This window comes from Miniopterus schreibersii, assembly GCF_964146895.1.
Source record: "Miniopterus schreibersii genome assembly, chromosome: 1".
Classification (NCBI taxonomy): domain Eukaryota; kingdom Metazoa; phylum Chordata; class Mammalia; order Chiroptera; family Miniopteridae; genus Miniopterus; species Miniopterus schreibersii.
This window is the reverse complement of record NC_138101.1, coordinates 103,323,580-103,350,815: the sequence shown is the minus strand read 5'-3', so window position 1 is coordinate 103,350,815 and position 27,236 is coordinate 103,323,580. Positions and strand designations below refer to the sequence as shown.

The 27,236-nt window shown below is 39.9% G+C and overlaps 1 protein-coding gene across 1 annotated transcript in view; it reads right to left on the bottom strand.

The window, feature by feature from the left end:
• Positions 1–10,133: 10,133 nt before the first annotated feature.
• SENP8 (SUMO peptidase family member, NEDD8 specific) overlaps positions 10,134–27,236 on the bottom strand; it is a 37,270-nt gene continuing 20,167 nt past the window's right edge. The window contains exon 2 of the mRNA XM_081159071.1: positions 10,134–13,282. Within this exon, the coding sequence (XP_081015197.1) occupies positions 12,608–13,246 (639 nt within the window). The 5' untranslated portion in view covers positions 13,247–13,282 and the 3' untranslated portion in view covers positions 10,134–12,607. The remainder of the gene's footprint in view (positions 13,283–27,236) is intronic.

The following is a 27,236-nucleotide window of genomic DNA, read 5'->3' as shown; positions in this document are numbered from 1 at the left end:
GATGGTGGCGTGGAGGACGGTGTGATGAAAGCTTGGGAGAAGCAGAGTTCCTGCTGGGGAACAGATTCATAAATGAGCAAAATCCCTCAGGATCTAAATGCCAGGATAAGAAGAGACTTGTTCTTTCAAGCAATGAGGAGGTTTTGGAGCTTGACAGTGATGGATAAATTCGATGTTTTAGGAATGTTGGTTTGACATTGGAGTCAAGATAGATTCAAAATCTAGCAGAATAATCTAGATAAGTTTTTCAACCTCAGTGCTACCTGACATTTTAGTCAGCATAATTGTTACGGGGGTTACCCTGTGCCTTGTAGGATGCTTGGCCACATCCTTGGCCTCTGCTCACCTGATGCCAGCAGCACCCCCCACCCCAGTTGTGACCACCCAAAATGTCTCCAGACATTGCCAAATGTTCCCGGGGGGGGGGGGCATGTGGGGGTGGAAATGCCCCTGACAGAGAACCACTAGTCTAGATGGCAGAGATTAGCAGGTATTTTCATAATCAACTGCATCCATCTACTGATTTTAAGAATAGCTGACAAAAGTAAAAATGATTTCCTTGCCATAGGAAATACATGATTAGTGCCAAAGAACTTAATGGCATGGAGACAAGAAGCCTCAGAAGTAGATCATTCTGCATATTAGAAACCTCTAGAGGATACTCCAAAACTACAGATAATGTGCTCTGGACGGCTCATTAGCAAGAAAGTGGCTGCTAACAGGATTCTCTCTCTCCTAACCCCACCCCCACCCCCCCACCCCCCACCCCCAAGTCACAGCTTATTCAGCGGCCACTTTGAATAAGGAGTGCTCAATCTGTCTCAGGCAGAGAAGTTACTGATCTGTCATTTTGCTAGGTCTTTATTCACCTTTCTAAAATTTTGTTTTTAGCAATTGGTAGAGTGAGTGGATAGAGCCTGGCCTCCAGTAAAGAGGTATGATTTACCCTGATGTATGTTTGTCCAAATCAGTGAAGTACCTACTGCCTGTTGGCCACCTGCTTATTTTCACAAATATTTTTATTGGAACACAGCCACACCCATTTGTTTATGTATAGTTTCTGGCTCTGGAGATCCAAAGGCGGCACTGAGTAGTTACACCAGAGATCACATAACCTGTAAACCTGTACTATTTACTATCTGGCCCTTTAAGAAAAAGTTTGCTGATCCCTGGTCTAGGGGGAAAATGCCTGTGGTGTACAAAATCTGTGGACTCAGCGGTTGTTTAGGAATGACAGATTTCCACTTTTTCAGTTCTAATAATTATCACTGAATGCCTACTATGAGCTAGACACTGTGCTGAGTGCTTGGGATATATTAATGAACAAAGCAGAAAAAGATTTTTGTCTTTATGGAGGTTATATATTCTAACAGGTGAGGGAAGGGAGAAAAGACAATAAACAATAAAAATAAATTATATAGTATGTGAGAAGGTGATAAGTGCTAAGAGAAAAAGAAAAATGTAGGGCAAAAAAAGGGGGGATTGGAAATGCTGATGAGATATCGCAGTTAAAAGAGGATGGTCAGGGAAGGTCTGATTGAGAAGTTAGTATTTTACAAAGTGAGAGAGTGACTTTGTGGGGGCCCAGCAGGCAGAGCGAACAGCCAACACAAATGGTCGAAGGTGGGAGGGTGCCTGGCTTGTTCAGAAACAGCAAGGCCCCCGGGTAGCTGAAGAGAGAGAACACGGGAGCAGGGAGCAGGACTAGGAAATGGGATCAGAGGTAACGCTGGGCAGCCCAGGATTGGGGGGGATGGGGAGATCATGTAAGAACTTTGTTTTTAACTCTGAGTGAAATGGGATGCAGGGGAGTGAATAATGAGCTTTTATTATACAGGATTTAAAAGGATCACCCTTGCCTGCTAGGGAGGGAAAGGTGGGAGCAGGAGGTCAGTTAGAAGACTTCTGTGGCAATCCAGGTGAGAGACGATGGTGGCTCTGACTAGGGTGGTAGAAGCAGAGATGGTGGAAATGGAAAAATTCTGGATATATTCTAAAGGTTAAAACAATAGAATTTCCTGTCAAATTAGAGATGGAGTATAACAGAAAAAGAGTCATAAAGGATAACTCCATGCTTTTTGGCTTGAAAGGATGGATAGAGTTGTCATTGACTGAAATAAAGAAAGCCGTGGATGGTGCAGTTTTTGGAAGGAAGATCAGAAATGCAATATTGGATATGTTAAGCTTAAGATGAGTATTAGACCTCTAAGTGGGGATGCCAAGTGAACAATGGACTATATGGATCTGGAGTTCAGTAGAGAAGTCTGGGAGATATAAATTTGGAAACTGTCAACATATGGATGGTATTTAAAAGCATGAGACTGTATGAGGCCATCAAGGAACTTCGTGTTGGTCGATAGAGAGGAGAATGGAGGCCTGAGCCCTATGGCACACTGTCAGCAAGAGATCCAGAAGGAAAGGAGGAACTCACGAAGGATACTGAGAAGTGCCTGATGAGGTAGGAGGAAAAACAGAAGAGCCCGGTGTTCTGGGAGCTAATTAACATATATTAAGGAGGAGACTGACAAGTGCTGCTAGTAAATCACAATTCTTTTATTGTGGCTCAACAAAAATTCTTTCTCACTTTAACTGTAACCCAGAAGTTTCCAACTGGGACAACTCCAAACAACTTAAGTTTAGGGGTCATTCTTTCAATAGAAAATGGCCTGAGTCCCATTTCCAACCACTGTGGGAAGTCCTGAGACCTCAGTTTCTTCAAGGGTTTCCAAGGTTGCTTCTGTGTATCCTGGGTCTGACTATGATGCAGCCTGCTTGCCCACTGTCTCCTGTTCCTTTGTCTGTTGTCCTCTTGCCCATGATGCGCCACTCCTCATCCTTCATTCCTCCAAATAGCCCACCACCAAGATGGTTGGATGTATCCAAATTGCATAAATTGTTTAGAGTTAATGGAAGGCTATAGTGCAAAGCAGAAAACAACTTCAAATCCAATGCATACATGACTGCTCATAGAAATTAACAGCCATTCTCTACTATCTCAGGAAACTTCTCATCGGCCATGTCCTCCAGTAGGCCCCTGCCTCCTGCAATGTTTCTGGCATGCATCCCATCTCAGTTCTTTTCACCAACCTCTCTCCACTTCTTTCTTTCCCAGGCTCATTCTTTTCTAGGGCATCCAATGAACATTTAAATTTCTTTCACTTTATAATGTGGAGTAACTGGTCTCTTAGTATCCTCCTGGCCCACTCAGGCTAAACTCAGGGAGCTGACCTTTCCTAGGCAAAAGGTCCATCTAGGTACCTACCTCAACAAAACAACCACCTTTCTAGCAATAAATTATGCCATACTCCTGATATCAGAAAGGCTATATTCAGTTTTTGTTTTTAATAGTAATCTTTCCTTTGGCATTAAAAAAACACACCCAAAACACTACCACCAACAAACAGGAGGCAGTACCTCATGCTGGTTAAGAGTACAGGATCTGCCCTGGCTTGGTGTTGCTTAGGGGTTATAGTGTTGGCCACCTGCAGGAGCCAATCGATGTGTCTCTCTCACATTGATGTCTCTCTCACTCTCTCTCCTCTCTCTCCCCCTCCTTCCCTCCTTTCCACTCTCTCTAAAAATCAAGGGGAAAAATAACCTCAGGTGAAGATTAAAAAAAAAAAAGAGTACAAGCTCTGGATCAGTACATCTACATTTGAACTGTGTCAATTTACTTAACTTGGGCAACTCACAGCCTCAGTTTCCTCATCTCTAAAAGGGGGATAACAACAACAACAACAATAATAATAGTAATAAATAAAACAGGGATAATAAAAGTATCTACCTTACAGGTTAATGGTGATTATTAAATGGAAAAATTCATGTCAAATCTTTAGAAGTCCCTGGCACATAGAAAGAGCTCAGTAAATGTTAGTTATTATCTACTACTCTTCAAGAAATCAATTTAAACTAGTATAAAACTCAATGTTGGCAGAGCTATATGGAATTAGATATAGGTTGATATTATACATTTTCAATGGTATTACACATTGATTCTTTCTTTTGAGAACTCTCTGGCTATCTATATGAAGGGATATAAATTGGTCATACGCTTTGATGTCTCAATTCCACTTTTATATTCTTCAAGGAGATGATTTGAAATAAAAAGTTATTTATGAAGAGTTTTTGCAGTATTGCTATTCATAACAACAGAACTTACCAAAAAGCCTAACAGTTGGAAAATGACTAAGAAAATCATGATCTGTTAACTTGATATAACCCCATGTTACCTTTAAATATAACAAGCAGACAATGGTTAAATGTGGAAATTCATAAAAAGAAGAATTAAAAGTGCTTACACATGGATTACAACTATGCAAAAATGTAAAAAATCTCTAAGAAATCAGCAGATAAGTTGAAGAGATGTCCATGGTTAGAGTTACATGTTGGGTGAGTTCCTTTTTTTTTTTTCTGTTAGGTTGCTTAAGTTCAACAAAACCTCCCCCTACAATAGCTTGCTAAGGCAAGTAAGAAATTGCTCATTTTGTTTTCTTGTCAGTCTTCTAAACTTGTTGAAGTTGGAACACCCGTTTTAGTTAATGAGCTGATTATTTCATGCAGAATCCAAGAATTTTTCAAGTTTAAAGGTGTTTTATTTTTATATACTACCCAAATAAAAATGTTATTCACCTCAAAAAAAAAAAAAAAAAAAGGAAATACTATGCTGATTAACATGGTGTTTCGATTTCTGCTGCAATGCCATAGAAGGATAATGGGATTTATTTATTTTTTTAAAATAAATTGCTTCTACCATAGTTTACTGGTAGAAGCCTGCAGAGGCAACCAATCGATGTGTCTCTCTCACATCGCTGTTTCTCTCTCTCTTCTACAAATAACCAGTGTCTATGTGCCAGGCACTATATTACGCAGCAGGGATTCAATGGTAAACAAATCAGACATGGTGCCTGGGCTCCAGGGCTTTTATAGTTTAGTGGTAAGAGAGATACAACACCAAAAATTTTAAGTAATTTGGGCACATGGGAAGGACTCATGATTCTAGGAAATTGTTTAAACAAGGAAAACAAACTTGTCTGGGGCATTAGGGAAGATTTACCCTGAGGAAGAGATTACATAGGCATTCCACTGATGAACAGTGTGGGAAAGTTAGAGGGGGGAGAACGGCAAGCTGAAGGCAGAGGAAGGAGAAAAGAATGCGAGCATTGGAGGAACTAGAAGGTCTGCAGAGCTGCAGCACGGTAAGCTATGGGAAGAGTGGCCCAGCTTACCGAGTAGGAAGGGCCCACATTATGCAGAGCTTTACAAAGAATAAAGAGTACTGTGTGTGCCCTAGTCGGCTTGGTTCAGTGGTTAGAGCATCGATCTGCAGATTGAAGGGTCTCAGGTTTGATTCTAGCCAAGGGCATGTACCTTGGTTGCAGGCTCGATCCCTGGCCCTGGTTGGGGTGTGCGCAGAGGCAACCAACCAATGTGTCTCTCTCACATCACTGTTTCTCTCTCTCTCTCTCTCTCCCTTCCAGTCTCTCTGAAAAGATATGGGAAAAAAAAATATCCGTAGGTGAGAATTTAAAAAAAAAAGAAGAGTACTACATATGTGAGTACTATATATGGAAGACTACTTTAGAAGCTATTGTGGCAGTCCAGGTGAAAGACGATGGTTGTTTGAACTAGAGTGCTGGCATTGGCATGGATTTAAAGAGTATTTAAGATGTAGAATCAACACAATTAGCAGATTGACAGATGTAAAGTATGTGAGAGGGAGACAATTCAAGGATGACTCCTAGATTTCTGGCTAGAACTGGGTGGGGCAGTGGAGTCGCTTCCTGAGGTAGGGAATACTGCTAGAGCAGGTTTGATATGTAGATGTTTTGAGCTTTAGGATTTGTTGGGTTTGAGTTGCCTATGAAATATATAAAGGAAGATGTTTAGTAGGCTGATAAATGGATATACAGGGAGTTTGGGAGAGTTCAGGAGAGGAAGTACAGGTCTTAAGTGCACAAATCTATCGTTGGCTGGGAAATGGATAGGAGAGACTAGGAAATTTGTACACAATGAGGAGAAGAGGGCTTTTGGAACAAAACCCTGAGAATCTACAGCAAGTGGAGAAGAAACTGGCAAATAAGAGTGGTCAGAGAAATACTAGAAAAACTAGGTATAAAGGAAGAGGGGTTTAAAAAGGTTTTAATGTTGCTAGAAGGATTAGTAAAATAAGAATCATTAGTGATCTTACTGGGAAGTTTTTGTAGAATGGTGAGAGTAGAATATGGATTGAAGTGGGTTCAGAAATGGAAGGGAGGCGAGGAATTGTGATGCGTTAGATCTGTCTGCAGAAAGGAGGAAAGCAGTCCTGCTTTTATTTATTTTAATCCTCACCTGAAGATAGGTTTTTAAAAAATTGATTTTAGAGAGGAAAGGAGAGAGAGTGAGAGAGAAACATAGGTGTGAGAGAAACATTGATTCGTTGCCTCTCATACGTGCCCAGACTGGGATTGAACCCGCAACCTTTTGGTGTATGGGACAACACTCCAACCAACTGAGCCACCTGGCCAGGGCCCACTTTTATTTTTTAAAATGAGGAGGTTAAATACATCTATACATCTTGATGCTGATGGAAAGGAGCCAGTGGATCAAGGATGATGATGGTTATGATGATGATGAGTGTGTGAAGGAATTGTTTGAACAACACCCCTGCGCACAGGTGGAGCGTCACTGCAGCAGGAATGAGGAAGGCTCAAAGCTGGACACAGGTACAGGTAGGTAGGTCTGTAGATCTGGTGTCAGGAAAGTTGAAAGAGTTCATGGTAGATTCTGTTTTCTCTCTGAAGTCAGAAGTGTGTGGGAGGAGATGAGGACTTTGCAGGTTTGAGGAATGAAGATGAGGGAGCAGCTGCTGAGAGCAGGAGTGTAAGCTGGCTGGGGAAACAGAGCCTAGGGCAGAAAACCTTGTCCAGCTTGCATCAAGAGAAAAGGATTTTCTTCCAAATATACGTTGCTTCATTTGGGTACGATGAGGGAAAAGAGCCAGGAAGTAATTTTTCTCGTCTCTTAATGAATTGCAGGACCTAAGATTAACCTTGTCAGGAGTAATGATAGCTTCCCAATGACACAGGCTGGCTATCGCCTGTTTGACACTGCGACGTTGGTTTTTCCCTTCGTAAGAAACTTCATTTAAATATACTTTGCACTTAATTTTTCCTTAGTGGAATTTCATTTGCCCCACTTTGGAACTTAGTGATTAGTCTCCCCACTTTCATATAGAATGCTCCATCTTTGCTTAGTTTCATTTATTTAACTCAATCCCTTTAAGCCCTCTCTGTTTATGAGATTCCCCAGGCAGCTGCTCCTGTCCTACTTCCCATCTTTCATACACATGGCATCTGAGAGGAAGTACAATGTAGGGTTTTAAATTGCCTTTGGTCAGTAGATTGATGTCAGGAGCTGATCCAAATGACCGAATATATAAAACAAAGCCAGTTTTTATATAGGTTCTGTTACCTGACAAGGTGACAATTTTTCACTAGTGGTTTCTGTACTATACCAGCTGAATTTATGAAATTTATAAAGTGAGGTGAGATTACATTTAAAATGTTCAGCAGCCCTGGCCAGTGTGGCTGTTTGCTGAGTGTCGTCCCATGCACTAAGGCTGTCAGTTCATGCCCAGGTTGCGGGCTCCATCCCTAGTAGGAGGTGTGCAGGAGGCAGCTTCCTCTTTCTCTAAAATCAATAGAAGCATATTTAAAAATAAATGTTTGAGCAAGGAGTTCCTTCGAGCATTTTCTGTGAGAGGGAGAGAAGAATAGGTGGAAAGGTGGGAGAAGGTGGGGCCTGCATTTCACTCTAGGTCTTGTCACTTTCAATCATGTGACCCAGCCTCTCTGAGTTTGTCTATAAAATTAGAATACCCGGGGGGCGGGGTGGGGGGAAGGTAATTAAATGAGTTTACTGTTGACCCTAGAGCAAGCTAGTTTAGGGTCCCTGACACCTGCCCCCTCCAGTTGAAACTCTGGGTATAACTGTTGATGATCCCACCCCCTCAACCTTAACTACAGTTGTCCTTCAGTATCTGCAGGGGATTGGTTTCAGGACCCCCAGCAGATACAAATCTGTGGAAAATACCCTTTGTGATTGGCTGTTGGTTGAATCTGTGGATGCAAAACCAAGGGATATGGAGGGACAACTACATTTATTAAAAATAATTCATGTAAGTGGACCTGTACAATTTGAAACTGTGTTGTGTTATTCAAAGGTCAACTGTATATATAATTATATATAATATATATAAAGTATCTGGCACATAGAGAGTGATACAAAGATTAGTTGTCATCTACCATCCTTGAATGTTTTCTCTTGTACATATAACAGTATTTATCAGGCTATATTTACACAGCTATTTAGCTGCAATATAAAACTAAGTTTTCAAACTTGCTGCTAGTCTTAAAATGGAATTGGTAGTAGGACAGAAGGGGAGTAGGTGTATTTTAGTGTCTTTCATATACTTTACATACAGTATTTAATCCTTATAGTACCTGCTTAAACAGACTATCTTCCCTTTGTAGATACAGCTACTGAATCTCAATTGTGCCTAAGGCAATATATTTATAACCACAGGGCTTTGATTTGATTAAAACACTAACACTCTTTCCCACACCACAGCATATAAAATTTTTTTAACATTTAAAAAAATCCTCACCCAAGGATATACATATTTTTTATTGATTTTGAGAGAGAGAGAGGGAGAGAAACAAAGAGGGAGAGAAACATTGATGGGTTGCCTCTCATATGGACCTAGACTGGGATCAGGCTGCAACCTAGGTATGTGCCCTGACTAGGAACTGAACCCACCACCTTTTGGTGGGAGCATAGGATGACACTCTAACCAATGGAGCCATCTGGTCAGGGCAGCATGTAAATTTCTGTAAATATTTTCCCCTTTTCTATTTTAAGAGATGAAAAAAATTTTTTTCATTACCAATAAATCATGTGACTGAGAAATCATACTTTGCCATCTTTTGAGTATTTTTTTTTTTTTTTACAGCATTTAAAAAAAAATGTATCTTTATTGATTTCAGAGAGAAGGAGAGGGAGAGAGAAACATCAATGATGAGAGAGAGCCATTGATCGGATGCCCCCTGCTGGGGATTAAGCCCGAAACCCAGGCATGTGCCCTGACCAGGAATCAAACCTCCATCTCCTGGATCTTAGGCCAATGCTCAACTGCTGAGCCGGGCTTAAGTATGTTTTTTAATTGATTTTAGAGAGAGAGGAAGGGAGAGGGAAAGGAACATCAAAGTTCGAGAGAAACATTGGATTTGTTGCCTCCCTCCCGTACTCACCCCAATTGTATGCACCCCAATCAGGGATCGAATCTGAAACCTGGCTACGTGCTCTGACCAGAAATCAAACCAGTGACCCTTATGTGCACTGGATGATGCTCAACCAACTGAGCCCCATGGGCAAGGGCCTACTTTGCCATTTTAATGGAATACCTATTACTAAAACATGTGGTCAATATGGAAATAGTAAACATTATAGCACAGTAAAAATAATAAGGTACATATCAGAAATATAATCCACTTGTGATTTTTCTAATTATTTTGTTCCAATTAGAACTAGTGCATAGGAATTTCAACAGCTATCCAGCCAAAGGGCAGAAATAATTATAATTTGGATGGAATTAAATAGAAAAGCCACTGATACTTTTATTTTTGACTACCATCTACAGCTGGGTTTACATATGCCAACATTTCTGAATTCCATATGAGACATAGGTTAAACAAATGTGAGTATATTTATGGATCAATGCAACAGGATATTTGACAGCAGGTAGTTCAGTGTCAATTCAATTTTGAATAACCTGCTTTCCTTTTGCATATTTTGAAGCTGAATTTTGCACATTGAATCCCTTTGACTCTAAGAGAAAAGGGAACACAATAGCAGCAAAAGATCTTTTTCCTATTTTGTATCATGTAACATCAATCAAACAGGTGCATAACTTACAGGCTGTTATAGTATTTAGTGAAATACTATAAGTAAACTCTTAAATTATCCCATCATTTATAATGCTAACACTTACAAATGGCATACTCAAAGTTTTGTAGAAGTAGACTAACCCGCAGCACAATCCAATCATGTTACGCATTTGGAAAAAGAAACTTTACAAAGACTTTACTAGTTTAGTTGAAAAAATAATTTATTTCTGGAACAAATCTTAGGGAGTTCGGAAAGATTGCTTTGATATGTACTAACTCTTGAGACAGACCATGCGACATCTGAACAGGCATAAGTCAATTGATGGTCACTGGTGCCAATTCAACTCCAAAAGGGATCCCCAATTTGGGGCAGTGAAGAAGAAAACTTTATTCAGTGCAAAACAGCTCAATTGTGATACAACATAGCTGGAAAATAGCATAGCTGTGAGGCAGCCCTGGGGCTGGCCCCTGTCCAGCTAGAGAGAGCTTTACTCTGCTCTGTGCCAGTCTACTTGGGCCTGCACTGGTATGCTCCGCTCCACTCAGGAGAGAGACAGCATCAGTTTTTTAGCTCCATCCAGGAAAACACAGTACTTGGTGGAAAGAGAAAGAGAATCTCAGAGCCAGAGGGGAGCTGACTTATATAGACAGAATTTCCCACCCCTGGTCCCTGATTGGTCCATCCTCATGCAAATAAGGATCCCAAATCTTTGCAGGTTGATTGGTCCAAAAGGCACTGTCCTGATTGGTCAAAACAGAGCAGTTCTGATTGGCCAGTGAAGAAGCTGAGGGGGGTGGGAATAGCTGCACAGCTCTGATTGGAATGAGAAAGCCTCAGTTCTACTGGTTGAAATAGGATTCCAGGAACTCCTCTATAAGGGCTGGCTGAGATGGTACAAACATACTGCAGGCAGGCAGTTCTGTACAGGCTTCTCCTAAGTGCAGTTTGCATGAGAGGCCCCTGTGTAGAAATGGCTGCTAGGCTGTTTTTATAAATTTGAACCCAGTTCAGCCACCAGGGCCCACCCTCAGTAGGTGTCTCCTTCCTCAGGGTCCACACATACTTTGCATTATTAGAAAGATGACAACCTTTCCAAGGGAAGATTTTACCTAAGTTATTGAAATATTGCTCTCATCATTACCTACACTCTGTCACTTCTCTTTCTCTCTCTCCCTCCCTACTTCACCTCTATGGCTGACGACCAGTTCCTAATTGTTTTTCTGATGTCTTCCATTAGGTCTCCTTTTTATCCAAAACATACTGACTTGAAATGGAAACTTTTTGTAGCTTTTTCTTTGACTTTTAGTCTCAGCTCTTGTTCACTCAGGCCTATCACTCAGGCAAGCTATGTAACCAGTACTTCTTTACACTGACTGTGTTTTCCCTCCCTGATTAAAAGGAACTGAGTAACTGCCTCTGTGGTCACTGCTAGTGAGGTTATTTTGGGCCATGGGGGCAGGGTTAGGCTGGGGAGGTAGCTGAAATCAGTTTCATGTCTGAAGTTAATCTTTGTTTTTAAGTGTCATATGCATTGCAATCTAATTCTCATTAGGAATAGAATTAATGTGTGTACCCAACATATGATCTAACTGTTAATTATTTGAAACAACTCTGAAAGAACACATCACTGATTTAGGAGGGATAGCATTTCTTTTTACTCTTAGTTCCACATTTTAAAAATTACATTGTCTGCATTTTGAATTAAGTGAAAAGGTCAAAGGTCACCTTTTCTCCTTTGTATCTCAAAAACAAACCAATTTTTAGGCTGTAAATTTCAGATACAATTATAATCCTGAAATCACCATGATATAACTGAAACAATTCTGCTAGATTAAGGATAGAGAAGAGAGAAAAAACCATGACTATCAAAAAGAAGAAATATTTATCTGAAATAACATAACCTTGGGAAGTTATTAGCTATGAGTTTTAAAATCACAGAACTTAGGATATAAGGAAGGAGTGTGTGCATGGCTAATGGACAAGGTTAATGAAAGCTATTATCAATCCAGAGTAGCAAACTGACCACTCAAATTGAGCAAACTAAGAGGTCTACCAGAGTCATTTAATTTAATGAAGTTATTTGATTCCCTCTTTCATAAAGTATCCAGGAATCAGATGGGGGAAGATGGGCAAACATCTTTATCAAATCTTTGCAAAGGGTATGCTGATAGCCAGGAAAGCTTTGCATGGTGAATGGAAGAGATATCACGGAAGTGAATAACTGATTTTCATAATATTTAGACCTTGAATTAGGTTAGGTCTTGATCTGCTTCCAGCCAGTGGACTGTGCAATACGTTTTTGGTTCTTATACAGTTTTCTTCTTGCATTCCTCTAGATTTCACATATTATTATTTGTTTTATAGATCACTGCTTTTCCTTTGAAATAAGCCAATGTAGCTAAGTAAGACCAAAAAGGAATTAATAAGGGTTAAAATAGTTTGGTATCAAGGTTTTGGTGTGTAACTTCAAGGCATTTTGATAGAACACAGTGTTCTCGAGATAGGATTAAAATGAAACTTTCCATTAGGATAATGTAGAGGATGAAATTTTTTCAGGAAAAAGTAAAAATCCTAAGCTTGCCTCTACCAGGCATTTTCCCTCAGGCACTGAGATTGCAGCCATCCAACAAATGGGGACAGGCAGAAAGAGGAATCTTCAAAAGTCACAAATATACAATAGCTAATTTTTAGCAAGTCTGACAATGAGATCTTTCCATTCTCCCCTCTTCTTTGTGATGTATGTAGGAGTTAGTAGCTGCAACAGTGATTCTGGCTGTTGTCTAAAAAAGTTCTGACACAAGGCCTCAGTGTTACATATCACGTACATCCCACAGTCATAGCTGTTTTGTTGAGCAGGGGCTTTCTCTTCCACAAAGGCCAGTTTGTCTCCTTTTCTGCCTAAGAAAGCCTCCAATTTCTCTGCTACCTGCTTTGCATGAATTGAATTGCTTCTGCTATGGGAATCATAATGAAAAAAGCTATTTTTATCTTGGAGATAAACCAGCAAACTCCAATGGGTTCCCCCAGCTGCCTGGTTGGAATTATCATTGATGGCTAAAAATACAACTCTCTTGTGGGGGAGGTCCAGGGGTTCAAGGAACATGGAGATCTCTGCTGGGTTGCTAGTGCACTTGATGAACTGGGTGACTTCAGGACTGATGAAGCAGACTTCGTCTGAGCAGTCATGAAACTGACTGCTGGCAAAGTACTCAAAGGCAAATCCAATAATACGATCATTGAGCCAACTTGGAGGATCCAATAGTGAGACATCTGATTGCCGCAGTAGACTGTCCATGTAACTCAAGACTACAGGGTCCATCTTGTACTGATCAGGGCTGCTCAGAAATTCCAGAAGCTGAGGGAGAGGCAGAAGACAAAATTTACTGTTCAATATGATACCTGGCTGTCAAACGGGGATCATAAATAATAGTTACTCTCACAGGGTTTTGGTAAAGATTAAATACAATTGTAAACTGTCTAACAACAATGCCTGGCTAAGAGTAAACATTCAGGAAACTGCAGGATAAGTGCTTTATGTTAATAATTGGGTAGAATGAAAACTCTGGAAATTTTCTATGCTGAAACAGTGAGCATGGATTTTTTTTTTAATTCTCACAGGAGGATATTTTTTTCCATTGCTTTTCAGAGAGAGTGGAAAGGGGGGGGGAGAGAGAGGAAGAGGGAGGGGAAGAGAGAGAAACATCGATGTGAGAGAGACACATCCATTGGTTGCCTCCCACATGAGCCCCGATGAGGGCTAGGGATCAAGCCTGCAACTGAGGGACGTGCCCTGGGCCGGAATCGAACCCAGGACCCTTTAGTCCGCGGGCCAATGCTCTAACCACTGAGCCAAACTGGCTAGGGCAGCACTGATTTTTAATTTCCTTTTTAAATGTAGAGATTGGGCCTGGCTGGGCGTGGCTCAGCGGTTGAGCGTTGACCTAGGATCCGGGCGATCAGGGTTTGATTCCCGGTCAGGGCACATGCCCGGGTTGTGGGCTGTAGCCGATCAATGACTCTCTCATCATTGATGTTTCTATCTCTCTCTCTCCCTCTCCTTTCCTCTCTCTGAAATCAATAAAGATATATAAAAAAATAAAAATAAATGTAGAGATTGGTTAAAATTATAACTCATGTTTTACCAAGCTCCATGGCATTAATCATATATTTGGCTCTTTAATGAATATGCATGATAACAATGGCAAATTATTTTTATATTAAAGATGAATTTTCAAAGAATCTAAAAAATGTTACTAATTACCAAGGGAAATAGTTTCCATTTCTACATTCACTTTCAAGAGGTAAAATATTGCTTCCTCATTCCATACTGGAAAGTGACAGTGATTAGAGTTGTAGTTAAAAGGAACTATAATTTCAAGAACAGAAAGTCATGAGAGTAATAGAAATGAAATTCATTTCTGATTCTGCCCAGGCAAGAGCATGAGTGACATAACTAACATATCTTTGCCCATTCCCCATCTTTAACCTCAAGGGGTAAGATAAGGACTATGTAATATGTATAATGTAAGTTATGACTTCTTTTGGTGTTGACAGGTAGTGTGTCCCAGGAATTAGGAAACCTGGGTCTAGCCCTAGCTCTACCAATGATTTGCTGGTATCAACCAATTTGTCCTTGGTTTTGTTACCCATAAAATGGGCATATATTTGCTTTATATGCTTCAGAGAGTATGCAGAAAAGACCAAATAATTTTACTTGAAGGTATTAAAAGAGCATAAAATATTGTACAAATAATATTTATGTCATTAATTGGATTTTATCAGTAAGATGATACTCTAGGATAGAGCTCCAAACCAATAAAAGCAAATGAACTTTAGAAACAAATATCCATTCATACGGGAGTAGGCAAAAGCACATTTACAGTTGTTTATAGATTTATTAATTATTGTATTATTTATTTGTATTATTCCCATCTGAGCAATTGTAAACCTACTTTTGCCTAGCCCGTATTATCTTGTCTAAACAAAAGCATGACTTAGAGTAGGTGCATGGCAAGTGGTATGATAAGATAATGTGCTCAGGATCACCTGAGGTAAAGGACTAATAAAGACAATAAATCTGATAAGTGGGGTAAGGTAACATAATATTTGAGCCTAACAGAGTTCACTGCTATGCACTGACTTGGCAGCATAACAATATTGCTAAAAATCACAAAGCAATAAACTGTCACATGCAGACTGAGTCTACAGAGCAAAACATATTTTAAGAAAATAATACTGCTGTGAAAGACTGGGCTAGAATTATGACATCAATTTAATCAATTCTGGCCACTAGTCCAGTTTTTTTACTACTTGGCTACACTATTTTTTTTTTTTTTTAGAGAGAGGGGAAGGCTAGGAGGGAGAGAGAGAGAAACATCAATTTGTTGATCCACTCACACATTAATTGGTTGATTCTTTTTTTTTTTTAAATCCTCACCCCAGGATATATTTACTGATTTTGCAGAGAGAGAAAGGGGGAGAGGGAGGGAGGGAGGGAGGGAGGAAGGGAGGAGGAAGAGAGGAGAGAGGGAAGGGGGGGAGGGGGAGAGAGAGAAAGAGAGGGGGAGAGAGAGAAAATACATCAATTGGCTGCCTTCTGTATGTGCCCTGACCAGAGGCTGAACCTGCAACCTAGGCATGTGTCAGGAATCAAACCTGCAACCTTTTTAAATCTTGGTGCACTCAACGAAGCGCCAACCAAATGAGCCACCTGGTTCGGGCCATTGGTTGACTCTTTCATGTGCCCTGATTGGGGGTGGGTGTGGGTGGGGATCAAACAGGCAATCTTGGCATATTGGGACAACTCTCTAACCAACTGAGCTACCTGGTCAGGGCTATTAAAACACTATTAAAACAATAAAATTTTGTGGCACAACCATTTTCATGTAATCAAAACTCTGCAAAAACCTATATAAAAAAATAAACATTCAGTAAATAAAGGAAATGAGGTAACTAAGAGGGACCAAAGAGGGTTTTATGTGCATAAAGTAAGTTATAATACGAAGTACTTCAGAAACAATACAAGGCTTTTTAAGTGTATGTGTGTCTGTCTATCATCTATCTATCTATCTATCTATCTATCTATCTATCTATCTATCTATCTATCTGTCTATCATCTATCATCTATCCATCCATCATCTATCTATAAAATGAGATGGCATGAACTAAGATTTTCTTAACAAGAAAGAATAACTTGAGCAGAGACATAAACTGGAGCTAGGAACAAAGTTAATGAGGCATAGAGTCCATTTGTTATGAGTGGGCCACAAATTTGGCTCTAAGAAGTTTGGCAGTTAACCAGGGAGCATTAAGTTAAATATTGACAATCTCCATAAGGTAAAAACAAAGCAACTGCTCAGGAGAGGTAAAAGCTTTCTTTGTATTAAGGTCAGAGAGTTTTCTCTTAAGAAAATTTGTCCCCCAATATCCTTATAATAGATGAAATTGTTTTAGAGGATTGTTTGTTCTAATGATCCTTAATATTCAGCCTGATGGCAAAATGAGCAAACAGCAATTTACATGGACACTTGGTGCTCAGCTTGCTGCTGATCTGACTTAAGAGTATATGAATATGAAAAGGGAATGACTGCATGTGCACCAAACAAGGGTCCCTCAATTGATTCCCTTTGCCAGCAAAGAACACTATGTAGTGGTGAATGCCAGATTGTACTGCCCAGCAAATATCTGGAGACCTGCTCTCTATGCTGCCAGCTGAAATCAGACTCACATCTTAACAGCCAACCCAACTAGGGGTAGGAGCCTATAAAGAGTAGAGAGCCTGAACAGTCATCTCACTTTGGAGGGAGTATCCACAGGTAGAGCCAAGATTTTCTTCAGAATGTAGTTTTTGTGTTTTGCCTGTTTGATTTTGAAAATATCCAACACACAGACAATGGGTCAATCAAGGACCTATTCTATTCCATACTGCATGAATGCAACAATTTAACCCCAACAATTCTAAAGAAAATGGAACCAAACTAGCCTTTGAAAAACCAACCTTGGCCAAGAAAAAAACTCTAAACTTCACATGTGAAGACTTGAATTTGAGACTCAGTTTTGTTACTCGTATAGTTCTGTGTGATCATAAACTACATAATTTCTTTAAACCTCATTTTCCTCTTCTGAAAAGTGAGACTATTAATACAAATATATAGGCTATTTGTCAATGTAAAATGAAGAAACATAGGTAACTAAAATTTAAAAAAATATAACATATAGTATTTCCAGGTATCTATTGTGTCATCACGAAATTTATATCCCAATAACTTATTAATGTATTTAATTTTACACATGTTTATTGAGTGTTTCCTGGTGTTAAGGGCTGGAAAATCAGAATGAGAATGAAATAGTCCTGGTCCCACCCTGGCTGGTGTGGGTCAGTTGGTTGGAGCGTCGTCCCATGCACCGAAGAATCACAAGTTAGGTTCCTGGTCAGGGCACATATCCAGACCAGACTTCAGGTTCAGTTCCCAGTGGAGTGTGTACAGGAGGCAACCGATCGATGATTCTCCCTCCCACCCCCACTTCTCCTTCCCTTTCTAAAATCAATAAAAATGTATCCTCAGGTGTGGATTTAAAAAAGTTACTTTAAAAAAGTAGTCATAGTTCCTACTTTTACTAAGCTTAAGCCTATTATTATGTTATAATGAACACATAATGAATATATATACTTTTTTTAGTCAATAAACACGTACCAAGTACCTAGTATTAGGTATTGTGGGAGATACAAAGATGTATAAAGTGGCTTACAAATCAATGAGAGAAGAAAACTACAAGGCACAAAAAGTGTACGGGAATTTAGAACAAGGTACAATTATTCCTGGCAAAGAAATAAAAGGGAATAAGAGCTCAGATTAGGAAAGACTTCAAGGAGAAAGTGGCATAAATATGGGCTCTTGAAAGGCTGGTAGAGTTAGATGCAAAGAGAAGGTAGAGAGGCAAGGAAAGTGTCTTCAATGGTGTAGTCCAGTCTGGCTGGAATGAAGTGAGAGTAGGTGTGAAGGCGAGAATTAAAGGAAGATTACTAGAAGCTAAGTGGTGACAGACTGAACTCCAGGTGAGAGTTTGGAATTTATACTGGAGGAAAAGGTGAGCCATTAATGACTAACTAGGTCAGTGCTTTAGGAAGATTAACGATTCAGCCATAGCATATAGGATGTTTGGGAGAGGAATTGGAGGTAGAGATCAATTAGATTTTTATTAAAATGGTATGAGGACATGACCTAAACCAGGGAAATGGTAGCATGAATGGAGAAGCAAGGAAGAAAATATATTATAGACAGATAATTAATAAGTGATCAGAGGAAGGTGGATTGAATAGGAAAGAAAGAATTAAGAAATTATTTGAGGCTTTTAGTTGGGGTGACTGGGAAGACAATGATCTCATTATTAATGTTGTACAAAAAAGGAGATGGAAGAGGACCTAGCAAAAGAACCAAGAACTATCTAGAACCATCCTAGGGATATTTCTCTTCTATATAGTGAGCACCTGTGCTTGGCATATCTGAGATACAATATGTTCGCCAGAGGAATGAAATGTTTTAAAAAGGGAGTCAGAAAAAACAGATTAGTGGAAAAAAAGAGAAATAAAGCCTCTTAAGATTTTTGTATTGTGTGTAATACCGTATTTTTGTTTTGTTTTTGTCTGTTTCCCTCTGTTGATTAACAGTAAACTCCTTCATAATTAAAGGACCTATGGTAAGGAATATTGGGGAGTGAACTGGGGGGACAATGACCTCAGAGTTCTATCTGTAAAATCCTACAAAATATATTATAGTTCTTTGTTTTGGGACAGGAAGTCTTTGGGTCCAGGTTCTGACTTTGCCACTTGCTACCTATGTGACCCTGGGCAAGTTACTCATCCTTTTTCTGAGCCTCATTCTCCTCATCTGTAAAATGAGGTAATATAAATCCACCTCCCAGGGTTATGAGAATTAAAAACAGTGAGAACACTCTGCACAATGCCTGGTATATAGCAGGCTCTCAAAAAAAGTTAATTTCACCCTAGCTGGCTTGGTTCAGTGGTTAGAGCGTCAGCCTGCAGACTGCAGGGTCCCAGGTTTGATTCTGGCCTAAGGGCACGTACCCCAGTTGCAGGATCGATCCCTGGCGCTGGTTGGGAGGTAACCAATTGATGTGTCTCTTTCACATCGATGTCTCTCTCTCTCTCTCTCTCCCTTCCACTCTCTCTGAAAAAGCAATGGAAAAAATATCCTTTGGTGAGGATTAAAAAAAACCCAGTTAATTTCCTTCCCTGTTCCTTATATTTGGGGTGATAATAATAGACCTTAAAGATTTCTTGAAAATAAAGCATTTGTTTGTTTACATAAAGCAACAAGTCATCAAGGATAGATCTGGCCAGGGCACAACTTCATGCTCTTGTGCTTTACCTTTGGCAAAAGATGAGTGAATGCTAAACTCCAGAGAAAATGGTTCTCTCAACCTCAGAGTGAAGCAATGTGTTGCATGTTAATGTACTGTCAGTATACATAAGCCCTGTGATTACAGGGTTTAGTTCATATCTTCTAACTTCTGTAGTGAAATGAAACTAATATTGAATTCCTAGTATAGAACACTTCCTAAACAAAAGTTTAATTTTAACCAAAGGAAAAGACTACTTTTTCATATGGAAAAGACTATTTTTTTATATTAATCTTAAAATCCTTAAAATGCATACTACTATTTGAATATTTCTGTTTGTTATAAAAAGGGGATAATTAAATCAAAAGCAGTAAGAACTAACTTAAAGGGAAAATATATAACTCAATAGGAGCTGTTGTGATTTTTCTGCTGATGTTAAGAGAAGAAGCTGCTGGTTCAGTAGAAAAAACACGAGGTTGGGAGTCAGAAGACTTGGAATTTGGCTCAGATTTTCAATTAACCAGTTGTTTGACTCTGAAGAATTCATTAAACTTTTGGGTCTCAGCTTTATCACCTGAATACTATGGTTTGGCTCAGATAGTGATTGTAGCTGGGAGTACACGTCACCTATGGGAATTTTAAAAAATAATAAAAAAAAATTGATTTTAGAAAGGGGAGAGAGAGAGAGAGAAAGAGACAGAGAGAGAGAGAGAGAGAGAGAGAGAGAAACATCAATGTGAGAGAAATATATTGACAGGTTACAGGACTGGGGATTGAACCCACAACCTAGGTATGTGCCCTGACCAGGAATCGAACCCGTGACCTTCTGAAGCACAGGAAGATGCTCCAACCAACTGAGCCACACAAGCCAGGGCTGGGAATTTTAAAGAGCATATATGATCTATTTCTGGGGGTAGAGTCTTGGTACCTATATATTTAAGATAGTTCCAAATGATTCTATGATTTCTACAATTCTAAGTCTAAGCTCTCATCTTTGCCAATTTTAAAATTTGTCATCCTCTTTAAAAAATCCTGAAAAAGTCCTGCTGGCATGGCTCAGTGGTTGAACATCAACCCATGAACCAGGCAATCCTGGTTGAGTTCCCAGTGAGGGCACATGCCCAGGTTTTGAGTTTGATCCCCAGTAAAGGGCATCCAGGAGGCAACCGATAAATGACTCTCATCATTGATGTTTCTACCTCTCTCTCTGTCTCCCTTCCTCTCTCTGAAATCAAGAAAAACATGTTAAAAAAAAAATCCTAAAATAGTTCTAGTTTTCTTGTCCTAGGGTCAATAAACTACAGATTAAATTTTGCCCACTGCCTGTTTTTGTAAATAAAGTTTTACTGGAACAAAGTTATGTTTATTTGTTTACATGTTATCTATGGTTACTTTAGAGCTACAAAAACTGTGTACTCTGCAAAATCTAAAATATTTACTGTTTGGCTTCTTAGAGGAAAAACTGTGCTAATCCCTGTTATAGGCTACTCTTATGTAACCTATTGTAAATTTCTAGGTTGAATTAATTTTAAGATCTTTTAAAGGTTTAATAAAGCATTGGGGCTATTTATTGAAATATCTTAAAGGCATTTTCCAGGTACAATAACTAACCTTTAACTAGAGGTGTTACTGCTGGCTGTTTTAATCTGGATTTTTGATGACCAAACCGGTAGAGAATTTTTATGAGTTTATTTGAGTCAATTTGACAACAATTGCCAGGAAGCAAAATCTCAATGGACTGAGAAAATGCTCTGGAGAATGGCAGTTTTACACCTTATTTTTTACTTGCGAATTAAAGAAGATGTAAGAGAGTTACATGAAATACATTGGTGATAGATTAGAGAGGTGGGACAAAGCAAAGAGGGGGTCGGATCTCTGGAACTGGATAAAAAGGAAAATGGATAGACACATACTTCTAGTAAACAGTTAACAATAAACACGATAATAACAGTGAGGTGTTTTGTAGTCTCTGCTCTATTGCAGTGATTGTGTACTGAGGGGTCTGAAAAAAGGAAATTACCCTGACATTCCAAAGGTATGTTATCATAGATGCAAAAAGACAACAGAAAGGCTTAGTTATGGTAAAGATTTGTCAAGGAAGATACCAGCCTAGGACAGACTCCCCACCATAACTTGCTTTTAGTTAGTAAGTTTTAATTTCAAACCATCCTATGCGGTTACTTTAGGGGTTTGTAAGACCGACCATGCAGGCCTTCCCTGAGCTTGTCAGGTTTAGTATGTGGCCCCATTTTCAACCATAAAGTATGCGGCAATTCTCATAGCTTCTGGGAAAATATGCCTGTGGCTGTTGAATAAAGTAGTGATCCAGAAAAGTTTGTTTGACCTTAGAGCCCAACAGGAAAACATACCATCCTAGAGTTGTGACTTTTACTCCTTTTCCTCTAATTATTTAGTAAGGGTTTCGTAAAACAAAACAAAACCCCAAGACAAAAAGCCTCATTTGATTATGTTTTTAAAAACATTGCAAAGTGCAAAGTGCAGCTGTTCTACTCATTTTAAACAAAGATTATAAAAGTTAGTTTCTAAATGCAGTTCCCCTCCTTGCTCCCTTTTGCTTTTGTTTCAAATTGTATCAGAATGCAAATGCTCACTGATGTAGTCTGTGCTTCTCTAACTGGATACACGGCTATGTCTATCAGATATCAATAAACAAACATACCAAAAAATAAACACAGGCTAATCACAGTGTGTCTCCTAGAGCTTCACTTTCACTAGCTTTGGGGGAAAAGAACTAAGCAATTTAATTGTTGACATAAAATATTTTAATTGGTAACATCTTTTTTCCCTTCTTTTTCTATCAACATTTTATTATGAACATTTAACAAAAAATTTTTTTAAAATTTTTAACTTTTATTTATTTTTTTAAAGTATATATTGATTTCAGAGAGAGTAAAGGAGAGAGAGAGAGACACGGACAGAGACATCAATGATGAGAGAGTCACTGGGGATAGAGCCCGCAGCCCCGGGCATGTGCCCTGACCGGGAATCGAACCTCGATCTCCTGGATCCTAGGTTGATGCTCAACCGCTGAGCCACGCCCAGACAGGCTATTTTTAAAAATTTTTAAATTGGTAACATCTTAATTACTGACATAAACATGGACATATTGTAGCCTAAAATGCAAATCATCATGGATTTTTAAAATAATATATGAAATTCCCAGAGAACTTTTGTGCCAGTGGCTGGCAATTTTCTCTGCTTCACTCACTCTACTCTACTGGCGGATACTTCAGTGGAACAGTCTAATTATTATCCATAGTTGATATGCCTGTAACATAAGCCCCTAATTCTTACGAAGTAGATTCCCTAATAATTAATAAAGGCATGAGCACAAGCTTATACTTTACTAGTTTAAATAGAAGTAAACTTACTTATCTGGTAAAAATATATTAGTATTTTCTATGTGCCATTTTTTCCTGTAATAATTAGACCAGAAGTTGAACCTAGTACTTTATAATGAAACACAGCACTCCAGAGTTTTCTATTTTCTTCACACCTCACATTCGATCAATAATAAGCCCTGTTGATTCTACAGCTAAAATATTCTGAATCTGTTCAATGCTTTCCATCTTCACTACCATCCTTAGTCAAATCCATCATTATTTTTCTTATTTTTTTTTCAAATACATCTTTATTGATTTCAGAGAGATGAAGGGAGAGGGAGAGAGATAGAAACATCAATGATGAGAGGGTCATTGATCAGCTGCCTCCTGCACGCCCCCCTTGCTGGGGATCCAGCCGCAACCCGGGCATATGCCCTGACCAGGAATCGAACCCCGATCCCCTGGATCCGAGGTTGACGCTCAACCGCTGAGCCACGCCCCGCCGGGCCATCATTATTTCTTTTCCAGACCTAGCCTAACAGGTCTCCTTACTTCCATTATTTACCTCTCTGGTAAATTCTCAACACAATTGTGAGTAACTGTTAAAATTTGAGGAAGGTCATGTCTGTCCCGTTTAATACCCTCTAGTAGTGCGCGCGCATGCACACGCACATGCACACACACAGCAAATTCCCTACCCTAGCTTACAAAATCATGCATGATCACATGGCCCCAGCTACCTCTCCAATCTCATCTTCTAGTACTCCCCCCCCTTGCCCACTAAGCTCCAGCCACACCAACATTCTTTTTATTCCTCAAACCCGCCATGCTTTTTCCCTTTGTTAGCATAGGTAGCTAGCTAGTTATTTAAAAAGGGAGGAAATGAAATCAGACATTAAGTCTAATAAACTAGGGAGCTGAATCAGACATTAAGCCTGATTCACTAGGAAGCTGCAGCCTGGGGCCCAGAGAGATGGGATCTGCTGCCAGCCAGAGCACCTACCTGGGGCCCACAGCCTGCTACCATGCTCCTGGCTCCTGCTGCAACCTCAGCGGCTTATCTGCGCCCTGGGAGCCTCGGGGCCGCAGGGCACTGAGTTCCCCTAACTATGCAGTATATATGAGAAATCGTGTCTCCAAGGTATACAATGAGTATTCACAGAAATGGGAAGGTTTATATTAAACCAATTGGAAAGATAATGATTTAAAAGAACCTTCACAAGAGGAAACTAATCTTGAGACTGACTGAATGTTTGTTAATCTCATACAATTTCTGTGCCCTCTCATACCCAGTCGTACACAGCAATTTATGGTCTTCCTAGAGAAGGTCAACAGAATTTGCCACCAGGGCCAGGGGTGCTGTCTCAATCTGGCTGGCATAGCTAATAGATGCAGGTCACTGGGTTTCTTCTCTGATCCCTCATGAGTCCCCTGTCTTTAAAAACACCTTTTCCATGGGAGCCTCAGGGATGGCTTAACAGGCATTCTCCGTTCCCTCTTAGGGAAGAATGCCCTAACCCTACCAGGCCTCTTGAAGGATCAGGGCTGCTGGGAATTTGAAAGGCACTAGCCCAACTACTAAAGGCCATAGTTATAGGACGAGTTTTTCCACCCAAAATAGCAGAGGTACTAGACACCCATCCCACAGACAGACATGAGGGTGGGGACCTCAAGTAAGGCTAGCAAATAGCTAAGGCCAGAGGCCATTAAGATGGTCCATGTGGAATTAAGGCTACCTGACTGAGTGAAGTGAATCCAAGCAGTAGCACCTGATCACCACTGTAACTGTTGGTAAGGTTTCCCTCAGAAGACGAAAAACACCTGGATATAAACTGTACTGCAATCTTTGGGAAGGCCTTTGTCTCAGTCAGGGGAAGGGGCAGGGCAGTGGCCTTGGGAAATCAAGGCAGGCAAAAGAGTTGGGCAAAGGGGTTGTGTACCATCCTAGGTTCTGGCCATGCAACGTGGGGCTAGGGAACACTGATGATGCTCATGTCTCCCTTAGCTACCCAATTTCTTCCTCTCTTACAAGGAACTCTCTCTCTAAAGACAATGAGCAATACTACCTCCATCCACACTGCCTGGAGAGACCTCTTTTGGGATGCACGTTTGCCAACTGGGAGAAATTTAACCCTGGGTCCCTCAAGGAAAAGGTTTATAGATAATTGCCTTTATGAAACCAAAGTCCTTCTAGGAGTAGCATGCATTTCTTCCCCTGTATTTTTGAGATGCAAATATCTGGTCTTCAAGAACTCTTACCTGGGCATCTTTATAAATGCAAATTTCTGGGAGGTAAATCTTTAAAAAAAAAGTTTTATTAATTTTTAGAGAGAGAGAGAGAGAAACATTGATCAGCTGCCTCCTGCATGGCCCCTACTAGGAATCCAGCCTGCAACCTTGGCATGTGCCCTGACCAGGAATCAAACCAGTGACCTCTTAGTGCATGGGACAACGCTCAACTAACTGAGCCACACCAGCCAGGGCTGAGAGGTAAATCTTATCAACAGAAAAAACTTAGCCATCTGAGCAAATCAATTTAACTTATTTCAGCTGTTAAACATTAACTGCTAGACAAGTTTTAAGTTAGCTTACTTATAACTTGTATTACAGAGAAGTTATAAAAAAATTGAGGCTGTTAATGTCTTATACCTTGTTTGAAGTATGTCTCTCTCTCTTTTTATGTCTCTTTTTATTATGTTTTGTTAAATTGATTTTAGAGACAGAGGAAGGTGGGGCGGGGGGGGAGAGAAAGGGAAACATTCATGTGAAAGTAAAACATCGATTGGCTCCCTCCTGCCAGGCTCAATGCCCCCCATGGGGGATTGAGCCTGGAAACCTGGGCATGTGTCCTGACTAGGAATCAAACCGACGACCTATTTGGTGCAACCAACTGAGCCACTCTGGCCAGGACAGAAGTATGTCTCTTAAAAGTGTAAGCAAGTTTGCCAACCAACAGAGAAGCCTATGTTTCTGTAAGTTCTCAAATGTGTTTGCTAATCTAAAGAATGCTAATTGCTTACTTTTTAGTTGCCTAATACAGAGTTGAAGTTTGGTTCTATTCCATTCTGTTAAAAGGAAAAAGGATTTTCCTTTTGCTTTATATTTTTCTCCTTACCTGATCCCTCTAGAATTTGGCAATTCTTAATGTAATAATACATAGCAATATGTTTGTTTGCATTAATCCAATAAGAATTTGTTCTGTTTATAAACCAGTTTCCAATTGTGGTTTTATTAACCAAGACTTTCATTGGAATGTCATGTCTGAAAGATAAGCGTGGACTCTGAATGTCACCAGAAAGCTTTAAGGAATTAAGAATAACTTTTTTGTTTGTTTTTTGTAAATCCTCACTGAAGGATATTTTTTCCATTGATTTTGGGAGAGTGGAAGGGAGGAGGAGAGAGAGGGATAAACATCGATGTGAGAGAGACACATCTATTGGTTGCCTCTCGCGTGTGCCCTGACCCAGGCCAGTGATTGAACCTGCAACCCAGGTACATGACCTTGACCGGGAATCAAATCCGAGACCCTTTGGTACACGGGCTGATGCTCTAACCACTGAGCCATGCCGGCCAGAGGAAGATTGATTTTGAAAGCTGATAAAAAGCCCATTGAGGAAATAGCCTGATACCTTGCTTATTCAAGTGGTTCATGGCAGTCTTTCCAGGTAAGGAATGAAGGTTGGTTGCCTGGGAGATGGGAAGCAAAGAACCTCAAGACATTTTTGGGGACCTCAAAAACTTGAGGAATTTACCCAAACCAATAAGTATTGCAGGCAAAGCCTAATGGCAACTGTGTGGCTTAGCTTTTTTGCCCTGAGGGTCTAATTAAAGCTCAATCTGAAGATTCCTTATGAGATTACAGCAAGGCAGATATTTAAGAGCCCATATAATCTTCCCTACAACAGGGAATTTTGATTTACAATAATATCAGACTTCTGCAGGAGCTTTTTCAGCATACCTTATCCAGCTTTAAGGGGAGACATATCTTATTCAGCTTTTAGGGAAGACATTAAGCAAAGATCACTTTGCTTTTTTCTCAAAGGAGCTGATGTTGAAATTAAACATTTCAACCCTTAAAGCTCAAAAAGCACAAGAAATTTTCACTTCTTAAAAATTTATTTTATTTTAAAACTATTTCTATTGATTTTTAGAGAGAGAGGAAGGAAGATAGGGAGAGAAACATCAACGTGAGAGTACAACACTGATTGGCTACCGCCTGAACAACCTCCACTGGGGATCAAGCACAAACCCTGGGCATGTATTTGATCAGGATTTGAACCAGCAACCAACCCCTCGCAGCATGGGCCAATGCCCAACCAACTGAGCAACGTTGGCCAGGGCAAGTAATTTTCACTTTTGAAATTAAAAATTTTTGTAATGTAATTGCATGATAAAAGGCTACGTAACAGGAGAATTCCAAGATGGTGGTAGATTGAGCAGAAGCTACACTGACACTGTCCCAGGACCAAACTGGAATTAAAACTAAAATATAGAAAAACCATCATGAACAATCAACTGCAACTGAAGATTAGATGGAGAGCACCCTCATAACCAAGGACGAAAAGTGGAGACTGAACAGAGAACTGGCAGGACCTGCAGAGGTGT